At 34.4% G+C, this 11,190-nt stretch overlaps 1 protein-coding gene across 1 annotated transcript in view; it reads left to right on the plus strand.

Annotated features, from left to right (window-relative positions):
- Window positions 1-10,595, plus strand: part of LOC106462208 — a 42,744-nt gene extending 32,149 nt beyond the window's left edge. Inside the window, exons 5-10 of the mRNA XM_022389399.1 lie at window positions 480-1,415; window positions 4,205-4,275; window positions 5,541-5,641; window positions 6,562-6,827; window positions 9,023-9,162; window positions 9,791-10,595. Of these exons, the coding sequence (XP_022245107.1) occupies window positions 480-1,415; window positions 4,205-4,275; window positions 5,541-5,641; window positions 6,562-6,827; window positions 9,023-9,162; window positions 9,791-9,949 (1,673 nt within the window). The 3' untranslated portion in view covers window positions 9,950-10,595. The remainder of the gene's footprint in view (window positions 1-479; window positions 1,416-4,204; window positions 4,276-5,540; window positions 5,642-6,561; window positions 6,828-9,022; window positions 9,163-9,790) is intronic.
- The last annotated feature ends 595 nt before the right edge of the window (window positions 10,596-11,190 follow it).

The raw sequence follows: 11,190 nt of genomic DNA on the forward strand, positions 1-11,190 counted from the left end.
TTGCCTTTTAAAATATTCAACGTAAAGAAGTGACCAAAAACATTGTAAGTTTATGTTATTTGCCTTTTAAAATATTCAACGTAAAGAAGTGACCAAAAACATTGTAAGTTTATGTTATTTGCCTTTTAAAACATTCAACGTAAAGAAGTGACTAAAAACATTGGATGAGATCATTCATTTGTTATGCAAGATACATAGAAATCCCCAGCAATAATCAGTGGGACTAATTACAAAAATTATCTTGTTCATGTTTAAATTTCTGTGTGTAATTCATATGCTTTAGGAACTCTGTAAACAACAGAGTTGTGAATTCACAAGTACTTTGGTACGTATATATTTTATAACAATATGTTTACAAAGTATTAAGTCAATGAAGTCATACATATAAACACCGTCGGTAGTTCTAGGTAATACGTGGAAAATTATGAAAATTCTGAAGATAACGAATTTACAATATTTACGTTTTATCTTGGTTCTAGGTTTTCGGCTAAATTTTGGGTCTCGTGGACTACTTTCAGGGATATCAGATGTCTTGGAACGGTTTGTCCAACCTCAGCAAAATGATAAGCTCACAGAGACGTCTACAGAGCTGTCTGACTATGATTACAGTGACTATGACGAAGATTACGAAGAAGAAACTTCAGAAATAACAAATAACAAAAAATTGCAGAACGTTGTTCAACAGTTGATCAAAGCTGTAGGCGATGTGTATCCTGTCGCCTCGGGCAGGTCAGCCCTCATCAATCTTAACGCTCATTCCAGTGAGAGGTTTCAGTTTTGTCGGACTCCCAACAACGAACCCGGTCACTGCCGCTATATTCAACATTGTCTCTTACCTGAATTTGTCACAGACTTTACAAAGTTTGTCAAATACGTTTGTTTTATTAACAGTCGTTATGTGGGTGCTTGCTGTCCAGATGACCACCAACCAGAAAGCATACCGGCAGCTTTAACTACAACCACAATACCGGAAATCCATACTCCAATACAAGATGAACCAGATAAACCATTTCGACCAAGCAGACCAGAGAAACCAAATAGAAGACCAGGGCGTCCTAATAGGAGACCAGGACGTCCTAATAGAAGACCAGGGCGTCCTAACAGAAGACCAGGACGACCCTTCCGGCCAGGGCGTCCAAACAGACCAGGAAGACCTTTCCAGCCAGGGCGTCCAAACAGACCAGGAAGACCTTTCCAGCCAGGGCGTCCAAACAGACCGGGAAGACCTTTCCAGCCAGGGCGTCCAAACAGACCGGGAAGACCTTTCCAGCCAGGGCGTCCAAATAGACCTGGAAAACCTTATGAGCCTGAGGAACCTGAGCCAATTCCACCAACTCTGCCTCCTATAACTACATCAAAACCCACACAGCCCCCTCCACCTTCACCAGAGCCGTCTAATTCACCTTATGAAGAAGGTATTATTTTATTTTCATGAGTTAGAGTTTAAGTAATCTGACATCGTAACAACTTTGTAAAACATTAAATAAGACATATGTATTGTTATTTTTTTACAAAATGAAGCATTCCGATGTGAGAAAGACTTAATTGTTTTCATGACAATAATGCTCATTTAAAAACATCTGAAGTATTAACATATTTCACAACAATAGAAAATATGAATAGCCGCAATTCTGATTAGATCTCAAATCGGTCAAGAGATGGAGCCACAAGCTAAAAGGTTGTATTTAAAAAAGAAACAAAAAACTCAGAGCCATTCTATGAGCCGATATGCCGTGGCTAAACATCAGTATCACTAGTATATAATAACTTTGCCAATCATGAAGTTACCTATTTTTAATAAAATAATAATTCAAAAAAACATTCGCTGTTGAAATGTAACATGACGATATGCGATTTTAGTACAGTAATTGTACTGTTTGACGGAAAGGACAAAAAAAAACGTTTTGTACATGTAGCTTTTTGGTCCAAGACATGGACAGAATCCTAATGAAGGAGAAGGGAAAGTTAGAGGTTGACGTTGCGATCTTACTTCTGCTTCATCTGACCACACGCGAAGTTCACATTCAATAGGTAGACTCATCGCTAAATCTATACACTTCATTATAAACACAATAGTGTAACAACTCAAACATGTCAAATTCACATTCAGTCAGTACACTCGTCGTTAAATTATAACCACGTTTAACCAATAGTATAACAAATCAAACATGCCAAATTCAAATTCAGTAAGTACACTCGTCGTTAAATTGTAACCACGTTTAACCAACAGTGTAACAAATCAAACATGTCAAATTCACATTCAGTCAGTACACTCATCGTTAAATTATAACCACGTTTAACCTATAGTGTAACAAATCAAACATGCCAAATTCAAATTCAGTCAGTACACTCATCGTTAAACTATACACTTCATTATAACCACGTTTAACCAATAGTGTAACAAATCAAACATGTCAAATTCATATTCAGTCAGTACACTCGTCGTTAGGTTATAACCACGTTTAACCAATAGTGTAACAAATCAAACATGTCAAATTCACATTCAGTCAGTACACTCGTCGTTATATCTATACACTTCATTATAACCACGTTTAACCAATAGTGCAACAAATCAAACTATCAAATTCACATTCAGTCAGTACACTCGTCGTTATATCTATATACTTCATTATAACCACGTTTAACCAATAGTGTAACAATTCAAACACGTGAAATTCACATGCAGTCAGTACACTCATCGTTAAACTATACACTTCATTATAACCTGGTTTAAACACTAGTGTAACAAATCAAACACGTGAAATTCACATGCAGTCAGTACATTCATCGTTAAACTATACACTTCATTATAACCTGGTTTAAACACTAGTGTAACAAATCAGACACAGGAATGATTTCATTCAGTAGGTCCACTAGTCGCTATTCTTTGCCAGAAGATACGGTTATGTTATGTCTGATTTTTTAGAAATGATTCGATTATGTGGTTAGTTAGATTTGTCTGTTTAGTTGAACCAATCCGAATTATCTATATAGTTAAAAGAAATGGTTCCACCAATAAAGGACGGGTGTCATATGCTAATTAAAATATTTTTTCACAAACGTATATGACAAGTTAAGTTAATCTCGATGTTTGAATTCAAAAGTGACATAGGTTTAATATCACATACAAGGTTGTTTTCCTTATTCATCTAAGTACCACGATAACTCTAAGTACCACATAATTTGGATAATCATGATATAATTGATATCAAAATTATATTCACAACATGTTTATACGTGGGGTTTTATATCCTAAATATGTTAAAGGCACTTTCAAATGATTATATCCATTTTTGGAAAAAGCTAAACCTCTCAAAAGTTTATTTACTAAATGACTGAATATTTAACTTTTAAGAGTGAGCAGTGGGTGTTTTTGTAATCTCAAATGCTTTTATATTGCTAATTTTATAGAAACCTAAGCGGTGAAAAGCTTGCGCACTTTAATCTCCAAGTTGTTATTTTCCTTAAGCTGTAAATTCTTTAGATAAAATGAAATTACTTCGAACGAGAGTCTTCTGAAACTGTCGCCAGGTGGGTAAGTTAACGCACTTACAACACGAAACCGGAGTTCGATTCCCCGCGGTGGACACAGTAGATAGTCCATTATGAATTTGCTGTAAAACAAACATATCTCTGAAATTATTGGTATCTTTAATTACAAGACTACTTTTCTTCTGTGGCTTATGGTTGCAACGTACTTCAAACATGTTTACATAAGTTAAGCAATTTTCCCCGTTGATCAGTAATATTTGCTTTCTAAGGTAGAGATCTTAATTCAGATATTTTTACCGAAACGGCGTCATTAATCAGTTCTACCAATGTGATGTGGAATATTTAACATGCTTAGGTTTTGAACTCTAAGTTAAGCTTCAAACGTATAAAACATTTAGTGTTGTATTTATTCCACTCTGAACATAGTCAATGATTCCATAAAACAGTTATACATCAGCTGTATACAGTTTATAAACTTTTTTTTATCCATTTTACATTTATCCATTTTTACATTAATGTAGAAAAAAAATTGTAAGTTCAGATATAATTCACATTAAAATGTAATGGTAAAAATATATTTCCATCAAACCGAATAAAATGTTTAAATTAGTGTTTGTTATTCATATATATATAATGAAGAAATTAGGCTTAGTGAAAGGATGATAGTTATGTACCGGATGTTCTTTATTTTCGGTACTTGTTCTTTCTTTAGAATGTGGCCTTAACTTTAAGACGAGAATAGTTGGAGGAAAGGAGGCAGATCCTGGCGACTGGTTATGGATGGTAAGAAAGCCAAAAGAATTAGATTTATAGTGAAAAGTATATGATACAACTAGTAATTCACGTTATTTAAATATAGGTTTTAATTTATTTCACATTCGGTTAATATAAAATTTACAAATGTAATTGTAAGAAAGAAACCCTTTGTTTTTCTATTTTGTATGTGTGTGTGTGTGTTTTGCTTTTTTTTAATTTACAAAGGGAATTGTTTTAAATAATGAAAGTGCATTAACTTATGAAATAGTTTTTAAGATACAGCAAAACTAGGGACGTCAACTTAACGTATTCTTGGATAATATTTACGTTCGTAGGAGGAAGGGACACCATTTCCCGACGAGGAGGCTAAAGCGAGCTCGACGAAAAAATTAAGGGGGCTACACTCTTCATTTTGTGGACACACATACTGTAGTATTATGAAAGTGAACCAATTTTAACATTAGAGTGGAGGTGCGCAAGCCATTTCTCGATGAGGGGGCTTAAGAGAACTCGACGAAAAAATTGAGGGGGCTACATTGTTCATTTTTATAGACACACATATTGTAGTTTTATGGAAGTGAACCAATTTTAACAGCAAGTATTGTTCGTTAGATGCGGAGGCTACAAAGGAAACTAAAGCTTGTTTTGTTGTAGCTTAAGCCCCCCCAAAAAAAATCCCCCACTCTACCTTACCATCACCTCTGAGCTAGGGCCATACTACTTATACAACACCATAAATTTACTGAGCTATTTCAAATACTAACTCTCTGACAGATTCAGTGAACCACTTAATAACTATTTGTAACTCAGTTGTACAAGATTTGAAAAGTCTCACCGCCTATCGGCAAGTATTGAAACACAATAAAATAGAATAACTCAGTTAACAATTTTCTCTCGTAGAAAGATTGTTATATTGTTATAGATTTCGCGCAAAGCTATACGAGGGCTATCTGCGCTAGCCGTCCCTAATTTAGCAGTGTAAGACTAGAGGGAAGGCAGCTAGTCATTACCACCCACCGCCAACTCTTGGACTACTCTTTTTACCAACAAATAGTGGGATTGACCGTCACACTATAACGCCCCCACGGCTGAAAGGGCGAGCATGTTTGGTGTGACGGGGATTCGAACCCGCGACCCTCAGATTTGTTCAGTTTGTGGTTACCTTAATGCAGATAAGCTTAGTTTACCTTATATAAAAATTATCGGTTTAACACCTACTAGAATGATTCATCAAACATTATTTTTTAACTTTCCATTTTTTATATGTGAATGAACTGTTTTAATTCAAACAGGCTGCCCTGATACGGGGACCAGCGGATTTGACTGGCCAGTTCTGTGGTGGTGCGCTCATTAACCGAAATTTTGTTCTTACTGCTGCTCACTGTACACAAAGGTAGGTTGAAGATGTCATTATTTTAGATGTAAGCAAATAAATAAATATCAACATTTATAAAAAGGACCAACAGATAGCAGAACTATGAATATTGTTAAACGGGACGGTTTCCTTGGATTTTAACACAAATTTATATAATGTTCTATCTGTGTGCGCTCTCAGATTTTAGAACGGTTGTAGTTCACTTACATAATAATTACGGTAACCATTGATGATGTAGCATTAAAACAAATCTATGTTTAGTCGTTCCGTTGTAAGTTCTTTCTCTTAGATACCGGGCTTTAGAACCGTTGTAGTTCACTTGAATAATAATTACGGTAACCATTGATGATGTAGCATGAAAACAAATCTATCATAACCAAAACAGTTGTTTTGTATATCAAACTGTTAATTTCCAACGGTTATTCCATGCTTGAACCTTATAAGTAAGTTGCTGTTTGTATAGTAGGTTCATAGCAGATATGACCAAAGTGAGGTTGGGTGAGTACGACTTTAGTAAGACAAGTGATAACTATCTTATGTTGTTGTTGTTTGTATTATATGTTCACAGCAGATAAGATCAAGGTGAGGTTGGGTGAGTACGACTTTAGTAAGACAAGTGATAACTATCTTATGTTGTTGTTGTTTGTATTATATGTTCACAGCAGATAAGATCAAGGTGAGGTTGGGTGAGTACGACTTTAGTAAGACAAGTGATAACTATCTTATGTTGTTGTTGTTGTATTATATGTTCACAGCAGATAAGATCAAGGTGAGGTTGGGTGAGTACGACTTTAGTAAGACAAGTGATAACTATCTTATGTTGCTGTTGTTTGTATTGTAGGCTTACAGCAGATTCGATCAAGGTGAGGTTGGGTGAGTACGACTTTAGTAAGACAAGTGATAACTATCTTATGTTGTTGTTGTTGTTTGTATTGTAGGCTTACAGCAGATTCGATCAAGGTGAGGTTGGGTGAGTACGACTTTAGTAAGACAAGTGATAACTCTCCTACAGATATCCCTGTCGCTGAAATAAAAAGCCACCCTAATTTTGACAAAGTCAGATACTACAACGATATTGCGCTGTTACGACTGGAAAAACCTGTGGCGTATTCAGATTTCATCCGCCCTATTTGTTTGCCAGACCCACGCAGTGATCTTCGAAGCAAATTAGCTACAGTGACTGGTTGGGGAACAGTAGCATACGGTTAGCATTCTTTATCTATAATAATATAATGTTTTGTTTGGTTGTTGTTGTTTTGCATCACACACACACTATGGTGAATGAGATAATAAAGTTGTATATTTTTGTGTTAAGATACTTATTGTCTTTTTTTTTTCTGTGAAATAATAGTGAAAATACATATAATATGTAGGAGAAGTGAAGAATTAAAAATATTTTTATTTTCCTAAACTGAAGTGAGCATTTCCGGGACAGATGATTTCTGTTTCTGTAAAAAAAAAAAACATAAATTTCCAGGGTTAACGAAGAATTAATTACATTTCTTTTTTAAGTATACTACAGAAACAAATTCGGGCTAATTTATATTGAATTAAGTAATTTAAGTACTAGTACGTAAAACAATATCAAAGTAATTCAATTATTTATACTTGACGTTAGACTTTAGTATTAGGCCTACTATATTATTTAACACTGAGTTCTTTCTGCATTCCCTAGGGATTTTTCAAGAAGAATAATAATAGTGTGTAATAGTATTTTGACCACACTATGTACACTATATTCACCTGATAATAATGTTTTAATGACAAGTATAATTAATTACAATAATGCTACGTTCTCCCCATAACAATATTTGAGTAATATTTGAATACTGTGGTCAATTGTTGAAGTGCTTTATCTACTGAATACGAAATAATGTCACAACATTTAAGATTCTTTGTTGTTTAACTGTATATTGTGTCTCATAAACACGTCCTCAGAATACTGTAGATATAGTGTAGTTGACATATTGTAACGTGTTCTACTTTACTTTTACTCAGAGGTTCTTAGAATTACATATGTAGTGTTTTCCCATTGACTCTGTAGTTACATGACTCGCTCCGAGTATAACAAGACTAGCTTGCTGGTTCGCCTGTTCTTGTGAATGATAGTGAACTTAATTCAAATAAAATAAGTACATAGAATAATTCTTAACTATAAACTTAAATAGAATTGGTAACAATTATTACATAGTCGCTTAATTTTATTCACACCCTTAAAACGTGTTGTTCATGAAAATTGATATATATATCACCTAGACCACTACTATGGCTGTCCTATCTCAGCCGGCCTGATGAGCCCTGGTGTTGTACGAAAAGTCTTGTCGGCACTGGAAATGGCAGATTTAGTGTGGTTGAAATATTATAACGGGTTTTGCTTTATTTTCACTCACGGATTCTTAGAGTTAGTATGACTTGTTTGTGGTTAAGCACAAAGCCTTCAGACTTACCGCTGTGCCACTGGGGGCGAGTTAGTATGGAGAAAAAGATAGTTATTTGAACGTTCCCCCTCCCCTTTAAGAGGACTTAAGAGTTTGATTTGATTGTTGTTAACCACAAAGATACAGAATGGGCTATCTGTGATCTGTACACTGCGGGTATCAAAACCTGATTTTTAGCTTTATAAGCCCTCAGGCTTACCGATGAGCCACCGAGAGAACATAGCAGTGCCGAATTCAACGAGTGAAACTGTTTTACCTGGACAAAGTCAGTTTATCAATATTAAATGTGCATAAACAGAAACATGTAGATCTGGATTCAAACGGATTGACCTTGTGGTGGTGCTTTGGATATCGAAACTGACGAGCCGGGTTCGATTCCGTGCAGTACCATAAAATATTCCCCGCACTTTAAGCTGTAGGTGCGTTATAAGAGTTACAGGCCGTCTATTATGGTGAGTGGTGATGCTGACTGGCTGTCTTCTCTGTTGTTGTTGTTTGTTATTAAGCACAAAGCTACATAAAGAGCTATCTGTGCTCTGCCCACCACGGGTATTGAAACCCGGTTTCTAGCAATATAAGCCCGCAGACATACGCTGTGCCACTGGGGGGCGCTGCCTTCTTTTTGGTCAGTAGTTTAAAATTATGAACGGCGACAAGTAGACCTATTTTATGAAACCCAAATACAGATTTCAGTTTAAAAAAATTCTATTATTTTGGTCTAGCTTTCGTAGGATTATATAGCTATCTCAGATTTTTGTATATTATTTCCAGTAGTTTTTTTATTAAGGTATACGAGATACATTTTTGTCAGGGGATGTTTTTATCCTCAAAATAAAACTAGCATTTAAAAATGATTCTTACAAAATAACTTATTCCTACTAGACTTACCAAACTTTGAATATTTTTTCAGGAACTGATTTACATATAGCATTTTTTATATAGTTCACTTTCTTACCACTAGGTGGTGCTTCAAGCAACGTTTTGCGAGAAGTAAGCATACCTGTCTGGGATAACGAAGAGTGTAACAACACTTTTGTACAGACAATTACAAATGTATTTCTCTGTGCTGGCTCTAAAAATGGTGACAAGGACTCGTGTCAGGTAAGTCATGAAACCAAAAATACATCAACCTAATCAAACAATAAGTTTAAACAGTCCAATATTAAGCGGCCATCTTGAAAAGAAAACATTTGTTGCAAGATAGTTGATTTCACTGTTGATTATTTGTTTTCTTTCCATTCGAAAGGGCGTTTTAAGAGTAGTAAATAATTTGGCTTAAAAAAAAAGAGAAGTAATCCTTGATAAATAAAACAGAAGAGTAACATATAATATAACAAGTTTTTTGTTGTTTTTTAATTAGATAAAAAGATCACATCCAATGTATATTGACATATATTTTATATGTGATTGTCAGTTAATTTCATAACGTGTAAAACTGACGTAAAGACCAAATTCTTCCCAGTTATAATGCCCTAAGTCACATACTACTAATATGCGTACATTTTATCGTACTCTCTGTTGTTGTTTTATTCAGGAAATTCTGGGCTCACTACGAACTACCTTAAATTAGTTATTTCAGTGTAATTCTGAAGAGCTACTGATGTGGAAAGTTGCGAGTTTTATGCGTTTATTTCGAACTAACTTAGACTACTTATTTAAGTACGAAACTGGAGGGATGTTAATATATCAAGCTCCGACTATTCGAACTAACTTAGACTACTTATTTCAGGGTGACTCTGGAGGGCCACTGATGTGGGAGGCTCCTAATCGCCGATGGACATTGGTTGGAATTGTTTCATGGGGCATTAGATGTGCCGAGCCCAACTATCCCGGTGTTTACACCCGAGTTACGGAGTTTTTAGACTGGATCAAGGAAAACACTTCTTAACAAAACGATTATCGATAATTCCTTTCTACCTTATTTGCCGATTAACAATGCTAGCTTTCTTTACTAACAATTCTTTGAAACTTTGATTAAGAGACTGTTAGTTAATTGGCTGTCTGTTTGGTTCCTTTAATTTAATTTGCTTGGAGATATTTGAGAGATTAATCGACCAATATAGGCCTATATTGTGAAAGCTTCAAATAATCAGTATTTTTACTTGTAGGATTGAACACAGGTCACTTTTCTATTTCAACCGGAAGACCTAATGTTCTCTAAAACATTTTCACCACATTTTTCCTAAAATCAAAAATTGAAGCGGAAACTATGTCTTAACCACGCCTATAAATAATAGTCGCTCTAAGCCAGTATATTACTGTAATAAGAGTCCAATGAAAAACCTGCCTAGTACGAAGACAGAGATTAGAGTGAATTTGTTTTCATCTCTATAGATGTTTGTGCAAGTTTCTTGTCAATAAAATGGACTCTGGTAATTATTTCGTTATGAAATATTAATCTTACGTCACAACTTGTAACAGCAATTTCTATGTTAACAAAATGGAATAGCTGAATTCGTAATTACATTAACGAACTGTCTTGTGAATTTTAAACACTGAAATTTAATAAAAAATAGTTGTCTTTGTTTTCTTTATTTCTTATGTTGTCTTTCAGAATTTGTAGTACATATTGAAGGGATTTACACATTTTGATAATAAAGTTTAAAAAAACACGACCTTTACACTCCAGATAATTATAAACGAACTTTTTATTTCCACCGTACGTTTCGCCTTTGCTGAAATAACCGCAAAGGCGAAACGTTAGTTAAAATAAAAGTTATTTTATAATTATCTGGAGGTTGGTTTTTTTAACTTTCATTTTTTATTTAACAATCTAATAAAATATGAAAAAAAATCTTTCATTATTCTAACAAACGAAATCATGAGAAATTTTTTCAAGAAATCTTGCTTTTGTTTAGTATTTAAATCCGTTTTAAAATTCAGATTTTCAATACAGACTAATTCTTCATCACGAAGCATCTACGCTCCTAGTTGTTGTTTTTTCGTGTTTAAACAACAAACCTCTTTAGTTCCATATTTTTAATATCAAAAGCAGGAAATATTTAGGGAAGATCTAATAGATAAGCTAAAATGTAAAAAAAAAGAAGAAGAAGGTAGACTCATAAAATTTTAGTATGTAATCTATGTATGTCTATTCAATACCTTTTGTGATAACATTATTCAATCTAC

The sequence above is a fragment of the Limulus polyphemus genome, unplaced genomic scaffold, assembly GCF_000517525.1.
Source record: "Limulus polyphemus unplaced genomic scaffold, Limulus_polyphemus-2.1.2 Scaffold1118, whole genome shotgun sequence".
Lineage (NCBI taxonomy): Eukaryota > Metazoa > Arthropoda > Merostomata > Xiphosura > Limulidae > Limulus > Limulus polyphemus.